The sequence below is a fragment of the Pimephales promelas genome, chromosome 19 (assembly GCF_988280905.1).
Source record: "Pimephales promelas chromosome 19, fPimPro1.hap1.1, whole genome shotgun sequence".
NCBI classification, from domain to species: Eukaryota; Metazoa; Chordata; class Actinopteri; order Cypriniformes; family Leuciscidae; genus Pimephales; species Pimephales promelas.
Genome location: NC_142787.1, coordinates 30,814,499 through 30,839,665, shown reverse-complemented (window position 1 = coordinate 30,839,665; position 25,167 = coordinate 30,814,499). Strand labels below are relative to the sequence as shown.

Here is a 25,167-nt window from a genome sequence, read left to right as displayed (position 1 = left end):
CCAACGGTCAGACATGTATTTATCATTGATTACAGAAAGAAAAATTATTTATTTATTTATTTTTTTTAAACATTCTTCTTCGTTCAGATTTCATCCGTGAACATCATACGCTGCACAAAAGTCCGCCACCATCAATGAATTCGAAGTAAAGCTACTTCCTATGACAAGACCCCTGTTCCAAGATGGCGGCGGTTTTGACGCATGCTTAGAACCCCAAGGTGAGGTCAAGTGTATATGTCTATGCGTTGAATGAACCAAAATACACGAAAAAAGATTCGTTCATTTTGATAAACGAATTCGAACAGGAGAGTCACAGAACAGAGCAAGGCAAGCATTTGAACTTATAAAACTTAAACTTACATTAGGTTTAAATTACGTTTGTAAATCAATTTGACATAAATAGGTAGAAAAATAGTACCACAAAAATGTCAAAACAGTGAAAAATCCAGCACACAGAGCTCTTAACTTTGATTTTTTTTTTTTTTATTTAAAAATCCTTGAGTTGACAAATGTCACTTATATTATTACCACAGAGTACACCCGTTTGGCACAACTGAACAAATGGAATGTGTACAAGTTTAAGGCAAGCATGATTTATGCTCAGACTTTGGGGACACTCATTTTTTGGCAGAGGTCTGAGACATAAACTCACATCTAGTTAGACATTCATTCTGAGTTGTCACAGAATCCACTGATACAGTGTTAGAATATGTTTTCTTTGGGCAATGAGCTTACGTTTGGCACACACACACACACACAGTATAAACCTAGCTTACATTAGTTCATTCAGAACATTTACTAGAAAGTTTTAAAACAAAACTAGGCTACTCACAGGTTTTACATTGTTCCACATGTCAAATGTTATTGATCATCCCTGCTTTTCATACTGAGAAGTAATGCTAGTAAGAAAAGTGATATTAGTAGGGACAAACAAGGGGGAAAATTACCGAAAAAATAAAAATTAAAAAAATATTTAAAAAATTAGGGCTGTGCAAAAATTAATTGCGATTAATCGCATCCAAAATAAAAGTCTGTGTATACATAATATATTTGTGTGTGCTGTATATAATTATTTTGTATATATAAATACCTATGCATGCATGTATATATTTAAGAATTATTTGCGCTTAAATTCTGTATATATATATATATATATATATAAATACATAATCTATATTATATAAATATTTTATATATGAATAACACATTTTCTTAAATATATACATGCATGTGTGTGTATTTATATATACAAAATAATTATATACAGCACACACAAATTTATTATGTAAACAAAGACTTTTATTTTGGATGCGATTAATCGCAATTAATTTTTGCACAGCCCTAAAAAATATATAAAAAAAACAGAAAAAATAACAAAATCAAAGCAAAAATGTTACACAGTTGTAAAAAAGATGGAAAAATGAGAAAATAAAATAATTTAAAACAAAGTGGGAGTAATAGCATAATACACAGGTACATAAATAGCTATCTGCAGTCAGATAAACGAATTGTTAAACATTTTACTCCTATCGAAACTCAAGTAAGCCATCGTTCATCCTTCAAAAGTATATCATTCTGATTTATTTGAATGGTTTTTGTGCTCCATTCAATATTCTTTCTCTCATGTGCATGTTTGTGACACTTGTTTATCAGCGAGTCTTTGTCAGAGCTCGTCCTTCTGCTGATGCTCGTCTGATCTCCTCTCACAGTTACACAGAGCAGTGTGATCGGATGGCTGAGGCACTATTTCCATATCAGGATGGACTAGAGGCGGAGTGCTCTGGCGACTTGCGTAGGTCTGTAAAAGGACAGGACGCGCATATTGAAAACATTTACTACTTTCTCCGTGTTAGCTGTAAGTCTCGTTTGCTGACCCTGGTGTCAATAAAAGCTTTTATTGGACTAACAAGGACGTTTTCGGTTCTGAAACTTATAGGTTATTCTTATAATATAAAATTTTATTTTATAAAATTTTGATTTCTCAGTTCATCACCCTTTTAATAAAAAGGGCACATGTAGTAATAACATGGTAATATTTAAAACATTTTATAGACGGACATTTTCACTTCACTTGAGAAGTTATCCATCAGATAAAATATGGTTTTAGTTGAAAAATATTACAATTTTAAAACAAAGTTCAAGGCAATGCAAAAGCTGTCTAGTTTTTGAATGCACTTTACATTTATCAATACATTATTCAGCATTTATTGTTGTAAATGGCTGATTCTTACCTGAAAAACACTATAGTAGTAGCAGTAGAGTCTGTGAGGCTGAAGCAGATCTCTCACCACCGATTGTCCCGTTTTAGCTACGGCCTCTGCCTCTGTGTCATTGTTCTGTGTACATTAAGTACATATTCAAGCTCTAACAATTACATGTACATTTATGCTGTTACTACGTGCTCCAAAAGTAAGGACAGCGTTTGTACCTTAGCCCATTTGATCTTCTCGATGAGGTCAGAAAGGTCCCTCTTCACTGGGATGTAGTGCACACCTGGTTTCAGATGTGTGTAGAAGTGTTCGTAGTATGGTGAATCCTGTTTTAAGACCAAGCTGTTGCCCAGCATCAGGTACGGAAACCTATAGGCTGCCACTGTACCATCCACATTCACCTGGTATTTGTACTAGAGATTTTCAAGAGTAGACCCAAGCATGTCTCAATTATTCATTTGTATTATTTATTAAAGGGATTGTTCACTTTGAAATGAATTGTTGGTATTTTTGGTCTGTCAGTCATATAATGGAGGTCTATGGTCACCACCTCAAAGAGCATGCACAGAGGAGTCCAAATTAAATATGATTTAATGACTCGTAAATGTAAGTACACATTGATGGCCTAAGACACGAAACGAGCGGTTTGTGTGAGAAAACCAACAGTATTTATATCGTTTTTACCTCTTGTAACCACAGCCACGTCCAAGTGATCTGAGGGCGCGGGCGCTTTGTGGTTGTGGTATAACGTTATAAATACCAGGGATTAAAGTGAAAAAAATTCTTCAAAAAGTCATATTCCTGTAACTTTATTTAAATAGTCGAGACCAATGGCGTTTTAAGGGGAGATGTTTAAAACCGATCTAATATTGCCAGTTTGCGTAATTTAAAAGCTATTTTAATCTATGAAAAACAATTACTTATCTTGACAAATAATCAACCATATACATAATCTTATGAGACCAAACAATGCTAAACTATATTAATATATAGTTTGTGCCATGGCAAATTGTTTTGGCTGAGGGCAAAGTGAAGTTTTATAACTTTATTACGTAGGCTATATTTAACTTTAACTTTGTAGCCTATTAGAGAGCTGACTTATGTTTAACTGAATTGTTTGCTTTATTTCTCATTGTATAGCTTATTATAGCCTACCTATTAGGCTACTTATACTTTTGAACGGGATATTAGCATTAAAACTGACATTTAACAAAAAAGAGACATGGTTGTGTAATTCTAAAATATATAAAATATTATATTACTATGCATTCTCTTCACTGTATGTGTACGCATAATACAATAAAACGATACAACCCTGTCTGTTTGTTAAATGTCAGTTTTAATGATAAATAATGTTTCATATTTTTAAAATGAAAACAAAAAGAAGCAGGTTTGTGTTCGGACGGAGTACTGTTCGTTTACTCACACAAACCGCTCGTTTCGTGTCTTAGGCCATCAATGTGTACTTACATTTACGAGTCATTAAATCATGTTTAATTTGGACTTCTCTGTGCATGCTCTTTGAGGTGGTGACCATAGACCTCCATTATATGACTGACACACAAGAACACTTTGACCTAAAAATAACAAAATTGAAACTACTGCGGAAACAAAGACACCTACATCTTGGATGGCCTTGAGGTAAGATAAAACATACCAAAAATTAATTTCAAAGTGAACTATACCTTTAAGAAAAGAAAAGGCATATCACAACTTACCTTAAAAAAATCAAAGAAGCCGACCAGTGGTGTTTTTCCAAGTTCCTTCTCCCGTTCACGAAAGAAAAAAAACGCTGTTATTCCCGCATCGAGCAGCTCTGGATTTTCTTTGGACATGGTTACCAAACGCAAGCGCTCTTCTCGACTGTCCCTGCCTCTGAAAAACGCCTTTTCCGTTTTATTTGACCACTCAGGACCTGGGAAAACCAATAAAGAAGGTGAGACAAAGGAAAGTAAGACAATATTGGAGATTGACAGGAGCTGATGTTGGAAGAAGCACCTGTGTTCCCCTGGACTGACAGCAGGTCGTTTGTTACCCCTCTCATTGCCTCTAAGGATGAGTGCGTGATATCATATGTGGGAAGAATGATGTCACGCGTGTCCGTGGAGCCGCACCATGAGATAATAGGCACTGGTCCAGGTTTGTCATTCACTCTCCTGTTCTCCATTGGCCAGTCTCCTACGTTAATATAAAATTCCACATCAGGCATTTTCACCTGGTGGAGACGGGACAGATATGATGATAAAATAGTTGATATGACCAATGAATCAAAAATATAAATAAAATAATAAGCGCTGATGACGATTATAATGATTGTTTTTTTTCTATTCAATTAAAAAAAAAGCCAAATAGAAGCATATTCACTAATGGGTTTTATTTTGGACCCATTTTGGACAAATGTGAAAAACGAATAAAAGGTAAGAAATAACCAATAGCTCACCTTTCGAGCGAGGGAGAGCAGTATCTCATCCGAGAACATCTTGAAATCGGTGTACTTGCCCAGTGAGCGCCGATGCACCTGGTTGTTTAAGATGGTGTAGTGAATGAGTCCTCCTCGCTTTGCAAAACGCAGTGGAACCTCCTGCAGGAGGCGCTGCAGGTCAATCGATGGGAATGAACTGAAATCCTCTTGAATTTGGGGGTCTTCCTCTGGACACTGCATTACCCTCTGCCACGCTGCCACATTGGACTCTGGACAATCACAGTATTCATGATGAACTGGACCTGATGGAATTAAAAAGATTTTATTATGCACATTTTGCAGTGCACATGTGCTTTAGTATGTTATTAAACACATCAAAATAAGTGTACTTCTATAGAGGACAACAAAAGGAAAAATGTAAAAGTTTTTTAAATAATCAAGAAAGTGTCAGGTGCACTTTAGAGGTCTATTATATTATATATCTGCAAACTACAGTTTTTTTAAATAGACTTTTAATAATAATTGTGGAATCTCACTACAAGTGCGAAAGCAAAATATAAAGTTTTGTTGAGTAAAACTAAGCCTATAGACCACATTCTATCAATGTCCAAAAAAAACTTTACCTTTAACAGTGTATGGTGACTTTGCCACAGGCTTGCCTTGATACAAAACGTCAATCTTCAAACCCTTTGACGAACTTCCATAGAGTCGGTATCTGACGAGCAGGGAGCCGTCGCCCCGATCCAACGGCGCTGGGACATGGACACGAAGATACTCCTTTTCCAATGAGGATATCGTCACTTTGAAAGAGTCTTTGACTAAAAGAAAATAAAACAGTAAACAAAGTGTGCAAGAAAAGATACTGACATACATTGGTTTGAACTAAACAGATTTCAGTCAATTGACATGAAAGGGACAAAAAAAACTAAAAATTTATATTTGCATCGATTACTAATATTTTACAACTAAATACTGGCTTTTTAAGCCAGAACAACTGTGTATTACTGAAAAGGAGATCTAAAAAAATCTGGTAATTCGTAATAATAATAAAAAAGTCATTCAAAACACATACTACAAAAAACACCCTCATATATATATATATATATGTAAATTCTTCTTTTGGATATCCCCCTTGATACAATCAATTTTCCAAAAAACATTTTTGTATATGTATGATCAGTGTTGGTGTTGTTGATTAAGTTAATTAATTACTAGCTACTGTACTAATTGCATCTTAAACAGTGTAATTAGATTACTGTACTAATTACTCTCTCAAAAAAATATTGCATTATTAATTACTAATTACTTTCTAAATGCCATTTCAACCTCAACCAGTTGAAAAATTCTAACAGACATGAAACTGTAATTTTAATGTTTTCAAATAAGCAATGCAAAAATTGCATAAATTATTCTTGAACTGACAAAAGTCTGTAAAGGGAGGTTATATTTAAAACATATATTTTAACATAAAAGTTTAGTCTCGTAATGCAATCAGAATTAAATTATAGAAAAAAAAGTAATCCCAAAAGTAATTAGATTACTTAATTAATCACACACAACACTGTATATGATTATACATGTTTGTATTCTTACCAGGAGAGACAGTGATGTTTTCTCCTCGTGAATCAACTGTCTGAATGTAGAAGTATCTGACAGGAAGCACAACATCAGGATTCAGTCCAGGACCCCACACGACACATTTACCCGGATTAATATCAATACTCTGACTAAATCCTACATTTAAAACTGTTGTAATGACCAGGGCGAAGGCAACATTTGGCATATTTACCAAAGCGTTTCTAATTTTTATATGAGGGATCATTTTATCTGCTGTTCCTGTCGCTGAGCAAGAGAGGGAGTTGAATTAACGTTACACCTAAAGTTCGCTGCACAGCAGCTAATAATTTCTTGCCATGGTTAATACAAACGTTTTTGCTTTTTCCTGTTTTATGGACACGAACTTGTTGCATTAAGGTAGAAATAGCAATTAAAGCAAAAATTAGGGTGGCTTTTTGGCTTTTAAGTGTGGCGTTTGTGCTGCGGTGCGCCTCGATAATATACCCGGCGAGTTTCAAAAACTATTCAAGAGTTCCGGATCTTATGAGAATGGAAGTTCATAATGCAAAAATTAATCAAATTTTAGTTTTATAAAATTTTATAGGTGAAAAAAGTATTTTTTCATTGATTATCAAGGTCATTTTTTATATCCCGCAGAGAGCTTAGACAAAAGTAAAAAAGCATTACAAGCAATAATCTTTATTTATGATAAAATGTAAAACAACAGTAGCAAAACACATTAAAAATATTTCAGAAAATAATTAAACGTCACTCAAAACACTATTTAATCCAGAATTAATATTACAGTTGTTATTTATACTTTATAACTGTTTATGTCATCACATTTGGGTAGGCTGAAAATTACTGACTGGTTACTAGCAAATACATTTTCCTCCATTATTCACATTTACATGTTTTTAGCAATGACAATAAAGTGCACAAATGCTCTAGATGGTGATTACTCGTGGAAATCAATAAAACAATGTTTGTATACTACATAACATCACTGCATACTACATTTTATAACCCCTTCCAGTCTGAATAGAGCCGTCGGTTCTCTGCTACCCAGTCAACAAACTGACTGACGCGAGCATAAGCTCCAGGCCGCTGGGGTCGTCCACAGCCGATACCAAAAGATGTCGCCCCCACAAGAACCCACCGGCCAGCCTCTTCACACATCAGCGGGCCTCCAGAATCCCCCTGTCAAGAGCCCACAAAATATGCCAATACATTAAACAAAAATAACATTAATATTGCAAAAACATGTCCCTTTAATGATCATTTTGACATGTATGTATAGTATATGTACAGTCAAACCAAAATTTATTCAGACACATTCAACATTTCTCACATTATCACTCGCAATAGTTTAGAAAATGGTAATAAATATGAAAAGAACTCAGTGGTTTTGGCCGTCTTTCTGTTAGACTGTCTCACAAATGAATTATGTTGAATATCTGACAGCTGTTAAATTTAACTACACAATTAGATAATACCAATTTAGCTCAACCAATTAGCAAGCAATGCTTAATTTTGTTCAGTCTGTGTGTAAAAAGGTTGCATTAGCAATTAAAGAAAAGAAATAATCTTTATTAATAATTAAAATAATAATTTTTACTGGTAATCCACTGTATGAAGAATTTTTGGGTATAATATGTCACAGTTTACTTTATTTTGCTATCCTCACTTACATAAACGAACTAGAGTGTCCCGCACCCACTAGTAAAACATATATCAAAAATGATATCTGGTGTCTGAATACATTTTGGTTTGGCTGTAAATCTGACTTTATAGATTTCACAATTCTGACTTTATTTGTCACAGTAAGTTTATATGAGACATGAATGTTTGTCAATCTAATTAAATTAACAAAAAAAGAGAAAAGAAATATGAAAACATACTATATACCAATTAAAAATGTACACACCTTACAGGAGTCCACCCCACCCTCGGCATTCCCAGCACACAGCATGCGGTCTGTAATGTTGTACTCAGGCAGCCATTCCTGACACTGTGTGTTGCTTAAAAGGGGCACAACAGCTTCCTGTAACACATTAGCGACGTCGCCTGGAGATCAAAAACAAACAGCTTATACATGACCATCCAAAAGATTATTAAAGGGATAGTTCAATTTGAAATTAATTTTTGGTATTTTGGTGATTAAATCATGTTTAATTTGGACTTCTCTGTGCATGCTCTTTGAGGTGGTGACCATAGACCTCCATTATATGACTGACAGACAAAATATCAAAATTGAAACTACTGTGGAAACAAAGACACCTACATCTTGGATGCCCTTGAGTTAAGCTAAAACATATCAAAAATTAATTTAAAAGTGAACTATCCCACTATAAGAAAAAAACTGGAATATAATGCACAAATGTGTATATCTGACCATTTTCAGACAGCAATCCCCAGCCAGCAATAAAACACTTTCTCCCTTCTTCAATCTGTGCTCCAGGCGCTGGAAGGCAGATGGGCTGAATGTAATCTGGAAGAAAAATCTTTTTTAATACTCAGCAAATCTGACATCAAACTGTACAATATAATTTTACATGCAATCATTTATATGCTGATTTGGTGCTCAAGAAACATTTATTACCATCATCAATGTTAGAAAAGAGTTAAAGGAGTAGTTCACTTTTAAAAAAAAACTTTCCAAGATGTCCATGTCTTTCTTTCTTCAGGCGAAAAGAAATTAAGGTTTTTGATGAACACATTCCAGGATTTCTCTCCATATAATGGACTTCAATGGGAACCAAACGGTTCAAGGTCCAAAAGACAGTTTCAGTGCAGCTTCAAAGGGCTTTAAACGACTCCAGACGATGAATAAGGGTCTTATGTAGCGAAACGATCGCTCATTTAATAAATAAATAACAAAGTTTAAGTTTTATAAGCTCAAATGCTCGCCTTGCTCTGTTCTGTGATGCACGTTAAACTTTGTTATTTATTTATTAAATGAGCGATCGTTTCACTTGATAAGACCCTTATTCATCGTCTGGAATCGTTTAAAGCCCTTTGAACAGTTTGCACTGAAACTCTCATTTGGACCTTGAACCGTTTGGACCCCATTGAAGTCCATTATGTGGAGAAAATCCTGGAATGTTTTCATCAAAAACCTTAATTTCTTTTCGACTGAAGAAAGAAAGACGTGGACATCTTGGATGACATGGGGGTGAGTAAATTATCAGCAAAAGTTTTTTAGAAGTGAACTACTCTCTGTGATAATGTCTCCAAAATCCAACGTTTAAAAGAACACTATTTATTTGAAATCTAAAGCTTTTGTATATATAAATGGCTTTAACATATTTAGCCTTGGTAAAACCCAACATCTGTTTTGTCTACGTACCCGTGTAGTTGACAGGCGTCTGTAAATGCATTAGGGCAAAGTCAGACTCCTTTGTTACCCTGTTATAGCGCTTGTGCATGATAATCTGATCTATTAAACGGTCTTGTTTGTTGGGGTTATCCGTCCCAAACTGAGTGTGAAGACCCAACACAGCTGCCCAGTTTGACAGGTGAACGTTCTTTCTACGGGATCAAAATATAATTTAGTCTCTCAATGCATGTTTCGGTAACACTTTACTTGAAGGGGTGTGCGTAAGACTGGCATGACACCTTCATAACCATGACATGACATACAGTGGTGTGAATAAGTGTTGGCACCCATGCTAAAGTTCCCTAAAAAGAGGAATAAAAAATCATCTTTTGGATATTGATCTTAATGCCTTAATTAGAAAAATGAGGAAAACTCCAACCTTTAAGGACACCAATTTTCTTTGTGAATGAATAATGCATCATAAATAAATAAATGTTTTTCCTTAAAATACAGGGTGCATAAGTCAGGACACCCCTATGTTAAATTCCCATAGAGTCAGGCAGGTTTTTATTTTTAAAAGCCAGTTATTTCATGGATCCAGGATAATATGCATCCTGATAAAGTTCCCTTGGCCTTTGGGATTAAAATATCCCCACATCATCACACACCTTCCACCACACCTAGAGATTGGCATGGTTTTGCTTCAGTTAGCCTAATAGCTGGTTTGATTTGCATTGAAAGATGATCTTATGGAAAGTACCTCATGCCAATCTCTAGGTGTGGTGGAAGGTGTGTGATGATGTGGGGATATTTTAATCCCAAAGGCCAAGGGAACTTTATCAGGATGCATATTATCCTGGATCCATGAAATAACTGGCTTTTAAAAATAAAAATCTGCCTGACTCTATGGGAATTTAACATAGGGGGCAATGACTTACGCACCCTGTATTTTAAGGAAAAACATTTATTTATTTATGATACATTTTTCATTCACAAAGAAAATTGGTGTCCTTAAAGGTTGGAGTTTTCCTCATTTTTTCTAATTAAGGCATTAAGATCAATATCCAAAAGATGATTTTTTATTCCTCTTTTTAGGCAACTTTAGCATGGGTGCCAACACTTATTCACACCACTGTATGTCTTGAATAATGCATGTTTATGGCAAAAGTGTCTTTCGCTCAATAATGACATTTTGAATGCAAATATGGCATTGTTTGAGATATCCTTGTTATGACAGCTTGACATAAACCAATACATCATAACCTGTCAGTGTCGTTGTCATGACAACTCGACATTAAATGAAGTTAAACTGTCATGTGTTTGGCTTTGACATTGGCTGTCATGAGGCATTATAACTGTGTCATGAATATTTTTCGTGAGCTCAACTACAGTAGTACTAAATGAATTTGTCATTAAAAAGTTATAATGGCTTCATGACAGCCAATGTCAAAAACAACCACCTGACAGTTTAATGTAATGTTAACCAATAAAGCTAGTTTGATCATTAATCTGCTATGTCATGTTTATGACAGGTTGTGTTGTCTTAGTAATGTCATGTTGTCATGACAACGACACTGACAGGTTGTGATATATTGGTTTATGTCAAGCTGTCATAACAAAAACATCTCAAACAATGTCATATTTGCATTAAAAATGTCATAACTGAGTAAATGACATATGTCATGATTATGAAGGTGTCATGTTAGTCTTATGCACACCCCTTCAAGCTACAGCTTTATTTTTTACTACAGCCATAAATGCCGAGCAGCGCTTACCCATGAACACAGTGTGCCGCTGTTATCAACCATTCCCTGTCAATCAAACTGGCCCCGCAAACATGGCGTCCGAGCCACTTCAGAGACACTACCCATGGCCACGACCCTTCCCGTGCGTCCTGTCCTCCCACCACTCGGCCTGCTTGCTCTCGGTCCACTTCCACATCCGTCTCACTTTTTGAAGGCACTTTACGAACGCCACATGCTAAAACACAGAGTACACAACGAGAGATGTCGAATTCGTATCGATTAGCATGTGAGCTGCGGGTTTCAAACTTACGTTGATTGTTACAATCCAGCGACACGATCTTCTCATTGAGACATGCGTCACTTTAAAAAGAGACAAGATGAAATGAAATAGATCATTTTATGGGCCAATAAAAAAAAAAGTTCGGAAAAGTTATCATCGATTACCTGGGTTTCAGATCCAGCGAGCCATTAGCATTCACACTAACAGTGGTAAACGGACTATCTTCATCCATAGAGATGGAGAATGAGGCATTTCCTGACCTACGTACATCAACAAACATGTTATACTGTAAAACACAATTGGTATTATTTGACAAGCTAATTTATTCTTAACCCTATAAAGCCTGTGGTGTATTTGATACACAAATTTCTAAGATATTAAAGAAACTTAGCTGTTGTACACAATCTTCCACATGCCTTCTTTCCTATGATTTATGGTTTACACCAAATAATTCACCTTTAGGTTGTCTTTTTGATGGGAAATCTTTACTGATTTTTATAAAAGGAGACAAGAATAACTTTTATATTGTTAGTAATATTCCAAGTTAAACACTAACTGGACTGAAGTAACTTAGGTTTACTTGATTATTCATCTTTTTTCTTTAGAAATATGATACATCAGGCTTTTGAGGAGAGTTTATTTATTTATTTATAATACCTACTCACTGCATTATATGTTTTATGCCAACAATAAAAACTACAGAGCTTTGATCATAAAACTAAACATTTAAATGATCGCATCCAAAATAAAAATGTGTGTGTGTATACTGTGTATAATTATGTTCTATACATAAATGCACACACATGCATGTGAAAAAATTGGATTTTATATATATATATATATATATATATATATATATATACATAAATGATGTATAAATACATATACAGTATATACATGCAAATATTTCTTAAATATATGCATGCATGTGTGTGTATTTATATATATATACGTATACATACACAAAATAATTATACACAGTACACACACATATATTATGTAAACGCAAACTTTTATTTTGGATGCGATAATTTAATTGCTTAATTTTATGATTAATCATTTCCCAGCACTAATTTAAATATGTTCTTAGTAAGACATATTATTGGGAGATTAACTGATTTTTATATTTATTTGATGTAGTCTGCTATGCTGTTCTCATTAATTAATTTACATTAGAATTTCATCTTACTTTATGGCCATATTGCACAAAATTGCATATTTTTGGCCAGTTTGGCCATCTGAATAAAATTGAGCTGTTTTTCATACTCGATCATACTATCATATCATACTATATGAGCCATAAAAGCCTGATGTATCAAATATGATACTCGACAAACATGCAATTTTTGTATTCCTCAAGGTTTTAAAAATTAGATTTTCCTGACATTTTCTTTCTTTCGCATGGTTAATATTATAATATTCTTAATATTCTCTAGGGTTAAGCGTTTACCTGTAGCCCAAGTAGCGGCAGAAGAAGTCAGACAGCTGAGAGGTCCAGTCTTCGGCACATACCGTGTAAAGATCATTCTGAACCCGAAGTTTTAGCCGTTCAGTTCCAGTGACATCAGCTTTTATTAAATGCACTAAAATACAACAGCCTGTGATCAGCAGCATGATTTGGTTTGTGAGGTTTTGTGGTAGTTTGACTTGTTGATTTACCACAGTCGCCTTCATCGGAGCCATCGGAGCAGTTTTCTACACCGTCACACACACTGGCATTGGACACACACACTCCTGTGCCGCATTGAAACTGGCCACTGGGACAAGGATCTGGATATTCAAGAGAGTTTTTGCAGTTTATTAGGCCATCTCCAAGTTATTTATCATTCGCATGCCGTACAAAGCAGAAAAAACGAACCTGGTTGGCCAAGGTTAAGGCCTGTGCTAAAGTTGGCTAGAAAGCCTCTGTCATTGATAGAGGAGTCTGTGGAAAACATGACGGTCACCCGAGAGGTTGTGGAAAAGAGATCCGGGAAGGAACGTTCACCGGTTAGGACACCTTCAGTGACGAAACACACATTACTACATACAGAACCATTTATTTGTGTGCATTTGTATTTCAGATTATTGGTGAATGAAATAATACAGTTATCAAAATATATACATATATCAAAAGTTTGGAGTCAGCAAGATATATATATATAAATATATATATATGTGAAGAGTTCAGATGCAAAAGCCTCTAAGTGCCATTTGAAATTTGCTTCTAAAATGATCATTTTTATCAAGCTTGTATATTGAAGTTCAGTAATTTCACTTAAATTGCAATGAAGATTACCTATTAATTGTCTTTTAAGTGAAATTACTGAACTTAAATATACAAGCTTGATAAAAACGGTCATTTTAGAAGAAAATTTCAAATGGCATTTAGAGGCTTTTGCATCTGAACTCTTCATATATATATATATTAGGGCTGTCAAACGATTAATCGCGACACTGAAGACTGGAATAATGATGCAGTTTTACCATTTTTTTTTTTCAGAATTACAGTTTAAAATATATTAGAACAGAAAACAGATTAAATGATTGATCAAATATTTAAATATTTGAATACTTTTAAAACATTTTAAGAAATCTTACCGATCCCAAACTTTTTGAAAAGTAGCATATACGTTTTTAAAATGTAAAAATGTATCGAAATCCCCCTTTACCTATAATATAATTATAAATAAAATAAAAATTTCCCCAAAGATTCATGTTTTTCAAACAAAATTACCTAGCAACTCTGAATTCGGCTCCACTCCATCACGAATTTCCAAAATGTCACTACCAATCTCTAAAGCAACGTCTTGAAAATGCAATTGTATATTCTGTCCTTCCTTAGCATGTAAAGTCCACATACCTGTCCAAGATAAACCATAATATTCAAAACATTATATACATACATATTTAATTAGAATGAAAGTTAAATAAATATATATAGAGTTGTACTTACACAAAGCGTCATGTCCATAGCCACTGGGGTAGTTTGGGGAACTGAATGTTGAGTTTGACTCGTACAGATCAAAGGGTCCCCCACAATCCACTATCATAAATGTAACTCCTTTACAATTTTGTGCAAATAGACACAGCAACAAACTGACATCATTGTGAAAAGGGACTTGCCTTACCTGGTATGGGAGGGGGGGTGGTTGGGGGCGGGACTGGGGTCGGGTCAGGAGGGGCCTCTCCGCAGGAACCAGGCACTATGCTGATGTCATCCAGGGCGATATCATTCAGAAATCCCGCCTTCTTCCCCGCTTCAAACACCACCTAGGGCAGACAAGAAGCAGGCAAATGTATTTAGTGACTTTTTAACCGTTTAATGTCACGAACTAAGTTGATTTTGTACCACAGCATCTGCAGTGATGTTCAGTGTGGCTTGAGCATAGTTCCAGTTGTCACCATAGTTCCCTTCTTTCTGGAAGAGGACCGTGACGGACGAGCGCTCGTCTTTCGTGACCGTCAGACGCCACACCTCCTCCCCGAACATATGGTACCTAAAAGAGCACAGGTACAGTCATCAGTGGGGTTCAATCCCTTGTGAAAAAGTAGTACACCTCAGCATACTTTGTCTTTTAAGCATGAAATAATATTCTTGAAGCTCCGCCCTCTGTGCCGGGAGCAGAAACTCATTTGCATTTAAAGGGACACACACGAAACGACGCGTTTTTATAGACCCTCAAAAAGGGGCAACTTTAGCATACTATTTGATTGATTGATACAAGTTTATTGAATAGGACAAACCCCTTGAGATGGATCATCTCGTTTTCGAGGGAGTCCTATATACAATACAATCCAAAACAAAGGACAAATCAAACACATTACAATAATAAGACGTAAACAGTACCATAAGCAACACACTACCACAAACACAAAAAAAAAAAGTTAAGTATTTCGATAAATACAACCGGCTGTGAACAATTACTTGCCAGCAAAAGCAAAGAATAGAGTGACTTATATATATACTCATACTGTATTATACACGTCTGTAGTATCATCTGAAACATGAACAATTTAGTTCAAAATAAGAAGACAAACTATTTTTAAATATGTGAAATGATGTTAAAGATCGTATATTTAAAGGTAATTTATTCCAGTCTGAAGGAGCCTTAAACATAAATGCTCTCTGTCCTATGGCTTTTTTGACTATAGGAGTGAAAAAGAAATATTGAAATACTATACAAAATTATAAATGGGGTAAAACTTCACATACATCAGAGGACATCAGAGACTTATTTTACATATTGTAAAAAGGGGAATTATACCACCCCTTTAAAAATAGACTTAAAATCTGAAACACACTACACTCTTAGAAAAAAAGGTTCTATAGAACCTTAAAAGGTTCTATCAGCGCTACGTATTTGGAACCCCTAAAAGGTTCTATACACTCTTTAAAAAAGGGTTCCTCTGGGTTCTATATAGAACCCTGGGGTTCCATACTTGGCCAATAGAACCTTTTACCAAAAAAAATGGTTCTATATAGTTCCATATATGAAGCGGGGGATGGAACCATTTCTGGTTCTAAATAGAACCAGTCTACAAGTGCACTTTCAAGCGCACTTCTTTTTCACGAGAGGCGGAAACATACTTGACTACTTCGACCATCGTATCATCTTAACCCATTTTAATTTGCCTTTATAAGACACATTTTTAGAAAAATGTGCATGTACAACTTAAGCTAAATGTTTCCAAGCATTACCCCTGATAAAGACTAACCAGAATTGCAGACACATTGCAGATTCATTTGAAGGACTCAGAGGAAGACTGTAGATACGAAATTTTTTATCCCAACTTCCAGGAGCCCGAGGCGTCACAATGTAGTACCCTATGAGATAACAATGTCAAAATGTCATCAATCAGAAAATCAATGTATAATACATTTTCAAGTGTTTGCTAACAGCAGATAAATTCCATGTTTAGTCTTTAATAGCATAATGTATGAAATGGCACCTGATTGGTTGTTGCCCATTGAGTGATCAAAGCTCGGGCCAGTGTCTGCTGGAGGAGTAGCGCCTTGTGCTCGAATCCAGTCGCCTTCGTCATCAAATTCTTGCCTCCAGAGACACAAGTCTACTTCAAACGAACAGCCTATCTTGTCCTCATCTAACAAAGACGATAGAGTTATGATTTTTTTTTGACTGAAATAAAAGTTAGCATTTTTGCACATTGAGCTGAATGTGTAAGAAATCATAAACTTTTCTTTGCTTATTTTCCGCAATAATCCAAAAAGCCAATGGAAGAATCCTATGTGGTTTTCGTCGAGAGAACCAGGGTGATGCCGACTACAAAAATACGTCGTCACCATAACGGTTCAAATGCTGCTTTTCTGCAGTATCAAAACTGTGCGTTCTCACTCTCTCTTCTCTCCGACAGCGAATCGACACACATCGGCATCCTCTCTCACTCACTCACTCGTAATATCGTAAAACCAAATTGACTTCTTTTTCGTGGCTTATTGCACTTAAAACGGTCAAATACATACAAAATGATGTCAAAACGTCCGTCTTTCTGAGTATATCGGGTAAATGCAGTCAGTTCTGGAACGTAAATGTGTTGTGTAACAGTCTATTGGATCTGTGCATAAACTCTTAAAGTGACAGCAGCCCAATAAACCTGCTTATGTCTGTCATGTTAATCCAAGAACAAAAGACAAAGAGAAAATCACTCTCTGCTCTCGACTGAATAACTTTTGTAACTTTAAATAAGCATTAATCTGCACTTTATTTTATTTTTTCATTTGATTACTTTCATTTCAGCAGTATTTCTTAGCTGAACACTACTCCAGGGTTAAAAAAAATAACCACACCGCTGGGTCCACTATTGGACAGAACACTTGCTGGGCTGGTTTGACCTTCATTCAAAATTTGCATTCAAAATAACCCAACAAGCTGTTTATTTGTGAATTACCCCCTTAAAACTCATTTAACCCAGCATGAGCAACCCAATAATGTGTTTGCAGTGCCCCAAACAACCCAGCATTTTGACCCAGCACAATCAACCCAACAATTTGTTCACAGAAACAACCCAGCATTTTTTTTGAGAGTACTGTGATACCCACCAGAAAAACTTAGCCATATTTACTACTATTGTATATTTGTGCTATCGTTTGTTCTTATTTTATTACTGATTTTTAAATTATGTAGTATAAGTGATTCAAATAAAGCCTCCCTGTACTGAGAGTAAGCTATTGCACCAAAATTACCCAACTGATCAATATATTATGATCTGTATGGCGTTATATATGGCAGTATATTGATATTTTTTAAGCTATCGTATCGAAGTTCGAAGTTCCAGTATCATGGCATTGGCAACACTTCTCTACATGCCTCTGAATAAGGTATTTCCACACCACTATTGTGTCGAACGTCCCATAAAATGTTCAAATAACATTGATTTAATGGCAGGTATGGTATTTTTGGGAAATCAATACCCACTAGAGAGCTCAGTGAGGTTCTCTGCCGTATAAGTAGCATTGAAGCCTTGGTAGTTATTGATGGAGTCTGCGTTAAATTCAACAGTGGCTTCATGAGATAGTACCCAGATGTCCCCTGGTAACGTTCCTGTGAGAGAGTCTGAAAGACACAATCTGATGTCAAGACACGTTAAGAAGTCAGAAATCTTAATGTAACGCTGTTAGCCGAAACTCACATGTCAATGTTTTCGTGGAGCCGGTGCCCTCATATATCTTCAGAATGTCAATATCTTGTTCCGTATGGAAAGTGGGAAAGATCATTTTTATGGCCAGGCCCTCAGTCACTCTGTGGTTGAAATAAAGGCTGTATGAGTTGGTGAAATCTCAAAGTATGCCTAGATGTATCTGATTATTGCATTACCGTATAATCCAACGGCAGGTTGTGGGACCGTCATAGACCTCTGGGAAGTTTTTAGAGTGGAAGGATCCAGTCGAACCAAGCAGGAGAAACTGGCCATCACACATTGTTGCTATGGAGTATGAAAGACACACAACACTGTGTCTATCGCAATAAGTGCATATTTTCAAAGTATATACTAATATTTTAAATAAAACATATAATATTAAAGGGATACTTTACTTTTTTGGGGAAATAGGCTCATTTTACAACTCCCCCAGAGTTAAACTAAATTTTTGAATCCATTCAGCCGATCTCCGGTTCTGGCGGTACCAGGTTTAGCATAGCTTAGCATACATCATTGAAGTGGACAAGACCATTAGCATTTCTCAAAAAAAAAACAAAAAAAAAAAGACCAAAGAGTTTCTATATTTTTCATATTTAAAACGTGACTCTTCTGTAGTTACATCGTGCACTAAGACCGACGGAAAATGTAAAGTTGTTATTTTCTAGTCTCTCATTCATTGTAATAATCATTTCAATAATCAATAATCTTTTTTTTTTTTTTGAGAAATGCTAATGGTCTTGTCCACTTCAATGATGTATGCTAAGCTATGCTAAAAGTGGTACCGCCAGAACCGGAGATCGGCTGAATGGATTAAAAAACGGTAAAACTCAACAGTTTAACTCTGGGGGAGTTGTAAAATGAGCCTATTTCCCCCCAAAAAAAGAGGAGTATCCCTTTAAAAGGGTCATAAATACATACCACAGACAGTCTGATTCTCATCTGAGCCATCAGAACAGTTTTGTATTCCATCACAGAAGTCAGTTTGAGAAATACATGATGTACCATCAGCACACGCCTTCTGTCCATCTGGACAATTCACTGGAGTGACTGACAGACAATGTAAGACCATTACCATTCCAGCCAACAGGTAGAAAAACTGATTTTTTTTTTTTTAACAAAATCTGTTATTTTTCACAAATATGCAATAAAAAAATAACCGTTTTCTGTTTGAATAAATTTTAAAAATGTAATTTATTCCTATGATGGATGATTTTCAGCATCGTTACTCCAGTCTTCAGTGTCACATGATCCTGCTGATTCGGTGCTCAAGAAACATTTCCAGTTATAAATGTTGAAAACAGTTAATCATTTTTTTCTGGCATTCTTACTGTCACTTTTGATCAATTGAATGCAAACTTGCTTAATAAAAGTATTAATTTCATTAAAGAAATATTACTGACCCCAAACTTTTGAACAAAATGACATGAAATAATTTGTGACATGTTTCGACACGGAATAAAAAATGTAAAAGATAAGTGCGACTTTTTATCTCACAATTCTGACTATAAACCCGCAATTGCATGTAATAATGTCAAAATTGCGGGACATAAACTCGGAATTGCGAGAAATAGTCAGAATTGTGAATTTATATACATTTTGACATTATTTGTTGCAATTGCGAGTTTATATCTCACAATTCTTTCTCAGAATTACAAGTTATAAAGTCTAATACTGAGGAAAAAGGTCTCTGACTTTATAAATCGCAGTAGCTCATATAAAAACAATTGCAAAAAGAAAAGTCAGAATTGTGAGCTAAAAAGCCCCAATTACCTTATTTTTATTCAAAGGAGGAGACAAGCTTCCATAATTTTTAATGCATGCAACTTTAATAAGCTCAAAATAATTAAAGAGATTACACGGAATTCGTCACATTTGAATTCTGTAAAATTAATTTGTCACACTGAAGGACAATTTAAAATTTCACAAAGGTGATTAACAATTCATACCTTCTCTGATACATTTATACAAATGTATTTTAAACCAAATATTTTGGTGTTGCTAAAAAAAAATCCATGTTTTTATATTTATTTCATATAAACAATTTTTTTTTTCATAGCATGTATTAAATACAATTGTAACAACCAGAACTGACATCTGTCACTGTTACCATGTCATGATGACCTCACAGCACACACTGCAATAACACACACACAGCAATAAAACATAAAACATAACCCACCTGGTCTCTGGGTTGAAGTTGGTTTATCTGAGGGTAAATATTAGAACTGTTAAACAATCATCTGAACAATAGTTTAAACCACGATTGCCTATTAAATGAACTAATTAAATGAAGAATACATGGTCAGACGCAGATCTTCAGATGATTATGATATTGATGATATTACCTGAGACCTGCACACTGCTGATGTCAATTACGAGTCCATCATTTCCACCTTCACCCTGCTGTAAACCACCAACTAACTGCTCCTGCGCCGTCTCTGAATCTAGAACGCCACGGAAGAGGACGTCAAAGAGCACAACCACACTGCCTTCGCTGAGAACAAAACACACATTAAACTGGTGACAGACATTGACACTACTTGAAAAGCACAACTATATAAAATAAGATATTTTTAGAGAATATATCCTTAAAGGGATATATCTTTATACACAATGCATATAAAAATACACACCATGTAACTTTTTTTAATTCAAAACTGACAAAATGTGGATAACGAGCGAGTACATAATGAATCCATCTTCCAAACCATGTTTTTGTCTTATCCTGAATCACTACAGTAGTCTACTGTATGCCTATGATACATGTTTAATTCAGAATTTCTGACCGAGTGGGACGCCAAACGCAGATATTTATTTTAGGAATAAAAGGTGAACATGTATGGAAGCTTGTTTCCACCACTGAAAAAAAATAATAATAATAATAATAATTTTTGACTTTTTATCTTATAATTGTGAGATATAAAGTCGCAATTCTGAGAAAAAAACACAGAATTGGGACTTTTTATCTCACAATTTTGACTTTTTTCTCACAAATGCGAGTTTACATCTCTGAATTCTGACATCTTTTCTCAGAATTGCGAGATATAAACTTTTGGGCTAACTTTTTTCCCCTCGGAATAGTTTATATCTCGCAATTCTGACTTTACAACTCGCAATTGGGACTTTATATCAATCAATTCGCAATTCTGACTTTATAACACCCAATTGCGACTTTATATCTCACAATTCTGACTTTATATATCTCGCAATTCTGACGTTATAAAGTTTATATATCTTGCAATTCTGACTTTATAATGCAATTGTGACTTTATTTCAATCAATTCTGACTATATTTAGCAATTCTGACTTTATATCTCACAATTGCGACATATCTCACAATTCTGACTTTATATCTCGCAATTCTGACTTTATAATGCAATTGCGACTTAATATCTCGCAATTCTAACATTATAACGCAATTGTGACTTTATATCACGCAATTCTGACTTTATATCTCGCAATTCTGACTAAATATCACACATTTCTGACTTTATATCATGCATTTCTGACTTTATAACACGCAATTGTGACTTTATATCACTCAACTCTGAGAAATAAAGTCAGAATTGCGAGATGTAAACAAGCTTCCATACTTAGACGTGATAGACGGACTACCCTATAACATGTTTGCAGGTATTTCATAACCTCAAACCTCAAAAGCTGTCAATTATTTGAAAAATGTATATTCCTGATCTCGAGACGTCTGGTCACCGTGATTTTGCCAAGACAGACATGTTCCTGGTATTGATCGTGGAACAACAAACCCAAACCTACCCACGACTTTCCCAACAATCAGAGGGAAATGATCCCTCAAAGCACCTTACCCTGGTTTTATGCCTAAACTTAACATAAACTGTACATTTGTCCCTCATCTGATTGGAATGTACATGTTGATTCAGGAACATGCTGCACTTCACCATAGAAGTGTCTAGAATCTAAATACATGCACATGATATAATAGATTATGAACTTTATTGACTCACCTGAATTCATTGACCTTGGAACTTCTGAACTGCTCTTTAAGGGAAGTAAGACTATAGGCTTCACTGATCTGCAAGCAGCAATACACAGAGAACGCAAAACCTGCTTTATCACACTAAAATACTGAGATAAAACATATTCGTCATCGCCAGCCAATAACTTACAGAAAGAAATAGTATGTAACATAACAATATACAAACGTTAGTCGCAGCTGTAGAAAATTTGCATTTAGATTCACATAACGTAGATGTTTTCACCAAAAAAAAAATCAAAATATCGCAATATTTGATATTCGCAATAATATAAAAAAAAAATATCATAATATTTTTTTAACCATTATAATGATTTATCCCGTGAAAATATGCTTACATTTAAAATTGTTTTATGAATAAGATTTTTATGTAGGCTACTATTAACATTTTCATATTTGCATTGAGACATTTTCATGACAAAAATGTATTTTTAATTTATGTAGCCTAATGCACCCAGTTGTTTCACTGTTGAGTTTTTCCCATTCCCTTTATTTTTTATCAATCATGATTTTCCTTTTTAACTTTTATCAAGCCATTTCAGTAAACAATTAGTGTAATGATTCATTAAAATCAGTCTTGAAAGGTTTTAGAACAAATAAGACACATACAATAAATTTATGGTGATTTCATATTAATTGTACAAAAATGTTTCTACATTTGTAAATGTACGTTTTGTGTAATTATGTAAAAATGTGTATAATTATTTTGTATATATACTGTATATACACACCCATGCATGTATATATTGAAGAGATATTTGCATGTAAATACTTTATATATATTTATACAAAATTAATATTATACATAAATATAAATATTTGATATATTAAGAACACATTATTCTTATGTAAAATTATGTAACTAAAATTATGTAAATTATGTAAACATGCGATTAATCGCTTCACAGCCCTAATTTTGACTGTTTTTAAACCTTCCAGGAATAATAACTATGAAGTAAATGGCTAATTCACCTTCTGCTCAGTGTCATATGCCAGAGCTTTAAACCGTGCGCTGTCTTTGTTCAGGAGCTCGTCTGTGAAAACCGTTCCGTTAGAGATGACAAGTCTCCCAGTGAACTCTGAGCCGGTTTGCTCTCCTTCACCATCTATAGCTAAAAAAAATAATATATAAAAAAATAAACAAAAATAAATGAAACAGGGGTCTACAGAACATCAATATTCAGTATTGTTTATCTGAAATGGAGTCTCATACCTTTGTTGTCTAGTGCGAGCCAAGAAACGACACTTAGTCCCACGCAAACCACAAACAGCACAACAAACAGTGTTGTGAGCAGAATCTCCGTGGACGACAAACGACAACCTCTTCTAGACATTTTATAGATTTTAATAGAAACTCAACAAAAACTTTTCCTCAGATGATAAACCTCCAGCATGTCACTGTAGAGTCAGAGGTGACACTGGCTTTCAGAGCTTCTAATATCCCACCTTCTTGTGTTTGTCACTGTTATATAAACCAGCAATAAATTTTTATTGAACAATAACTGAGTGCCATTTTATCAGCATTTCCAGAAAACAGGAAAAAACAGAGGTTGGAAGCGAAAGTATGATGTTCAAACACTTTGACCTTTTCTATCATTTACAATAACTGTGAAATCATGCCTCTATATTTCCACAATCCTAATATATTCCAGTGGGAAGAACAGCAAGATTTCATATGGAATAAACAAAGCATCACAATAGACTAAATATATATATATATATTTTTAAGTATTCACAAATACAGTTAGAAACAGTAATATTGTCCATTATTCTTACTGTTTGAAAAAATATTACATTAGAAATAGTACGTTTGAAATTGTTTTTATACATTTAAAATACCTTTTAAACAGGTATTTTAAATATATATATATATATATATATATATATTTCAATAGAGTTTTAAATATATAATCATATTTTATTAATTATTTGATTTTTATTATTATTTATTATAATGCTATTATTTCATTTTATTATGTATTAAGAAACATTTTTCATTATTTAAAAAGTCAAAAACTGTAATATTGTCAATTACTATTACTGTCTGAAATAGTATTATTTGAAATAATATATGTGTGTGTGTGTACTGTACAAGCAAATAAATATATATATACATATATATATATATATATATTAGGGCTGTGCAAAAATTAATTGCGATTAACCGCATCCAAAATAAAAGTCTGTGTATACATAATATATTTGTGTGTGCTGTCTATAATTATTTTCTATATATAAATACCTATGCAAGCATGTATATATTTAAGAATTATTTGCGCTTAAATTCTGTATATATATATATATATATATATATACATAATCTATATTATATAAATATTTTATATATGAATAACACATTTTCTTAAATATATACATGCATGCGTGTGTGTTTATATATACAAAACAATTATATACAGCACACACAAATATATTTTGTAAACACAGACTTTTATTTTGGATGCGATTAATCGCAATTAATTTTTGCACAGCCCTAATATATATATATATATATATATATATATATATATATATATATGTGTGTATATATATATATATATATATACACACACACACATATATATATATATATATATATATATATATATACATATATTTGATTCATATTAATAATTAATTATTTTATTGTAAAATATAATTTTGTATTTGTTTTAATGTTTCTGATACAAATTTGTTTAAAAACAATACAGTAGGATTGTAATATTGTGAATTATAAATACAATTTAAAATAACCACTTTCTACTTGAGTGTATTTTAAAATGCAATTTATTTTCAGCATCATAACACATTTAAATTATTAATTTTATAAAACATGAAATTTTCTTTCAGGATTCTTTGATTAATTGAAAGTTCAAAAGAACTGCATTTATTGGAAATGGAAACCTTTTCGCAGCATTTCAATATTTATAATCAATGTACTGCATAATTGCAGATTAGAAGTATGAATTATTTACACACATCTCAA

The 25,167-nt window shown here is 34.0% G+C and overlaps 2 protein-coding genes across 3 annotated transcripts; both read right to left on the bottom strand.

Moving 5' to 3' along the window:
• Positions 1-1,312: 1,312 nt before the first annotated feature.
• Positions 1,313-6,685, bottom strand: poglut3 (protein O-glucosyltransferase 3). Of its 2 annotated transcripts, none has more exons than XM_089123742.1 (8): positions 6,226-6,685; positions 5,256-5,450; positions 4,651-4,934; positions 4,209-4,425; positions 3,929-4,125; positions 2,429-2,611; positions 2,232-2,336; positions 1,313-1,798 (listed from the first exon to the last, which is right to left on the bottom strand). In XM_089123742.1, exons 1-8 carry the CDS (start codon positions 6,452-6,454, stop codon positions 1,664-1,666), a joined length of 1,545 nt encoding a protein of 514 aa, XP_088979868.1. In that variant the 5' UTR covers positions 6,455-6,685; the 3' UTR covers positions 1,313-1,663. The 2 variants fall into 2 exon arrangements, with proteins under 2 accessions (XP_088979868.1, XP_039531524.2); XM_039675590.2 differs by having other exon boundaries at positions 1,314-1,798; positions 2,429-2,623.
• A 187-nt stretch (positions 6,686-6,872) lies between these two features.
• Positions 6,873-23,957, bottom strand: tmprss15 (transmembrane serine protease 15). Its single transcript, XM_039678144.2, has 25 exons — positions 23,398-23,957; positions 23,157-23,296; positions 22,156-22,223; positions 20,518-20,666; positions 20,352-20,378; positions 19,091-19,219; positions 18,349-18,457; positions 18,164-18,273; positions 17,950-18,087; positions 16,466-16,618; positions 16,232-16,340; positions 14,865-15,012; positions 14,644-14,785; positions 14,469-14,558; positions 14,250-14,375; positions 13,392-13,532; positions 13,193-13,303; positions 12,984-13,116; positions 11,698-11,793; positions 11,564-11,613; positions 11,284-11,488; positions 9,539-9,720; positions 8,585-8,680; positions 8,117-8,256; positions 6,873-7,389 (listed from the first exon to the last, which is right to left on the bottom strand). Exons 1-25 carry the CDS (start codon positions 23,516-23,518, stop codon positions 7,210-7,212), a joined length of 3,093 nt encoding a protein of 1,030 aa, XP_039534078.2. The 5' UTR covers positions 23,519-23,957; the 3' UTR covers positions 6,873-7,209.
• Positions 23,958-25,167: the final 1,210 nt, after the last annotated feature.

Coding starts and splice junctions, on each gene's coding strand:
- poglut3 (XM_039675590.2), bottom strand. CDS start 6,454: ATGATCCCTCATATAAAAATTAGAAACGCTTTGGTAAATATGCCAAAT. Junction 4,426..4,650: donor TGCTCTCCCTCGCTCGAAAG/GTGAGCTATTGG, acceptor CGTCTCCACCAG/GTGAAAATGCCTGATGTGGA. Junction 1,799..2,231: donor ACTACTATAGTGTTTTTCAG/GTAAGAATCAGC, acceptor GTCCTTTTACAG/ACCTACGCAAGTCGCCAGAG.
- tmprss15 (XM_039678144.2), bottom strand. CDS start 23,518: ATGTCTAGAAGAGGTTGTCGTTTGTCGTCCACGGAGATTCTGCTCACA. Junction 9,721..11,283: donor GCGGCACACTGTGTTCATGG/GTAAGCGCTGCT, acceptor TTGATCCCGTAG/AAAGAACGTTCACCTGTCAA. Junction 8,681..9,538: donor GACGCCTGTCAACTACACGG/GTACGTAGACAA, acceptor TTTTTCTTCCAG/ATTACATTCAGCCCATCTGC.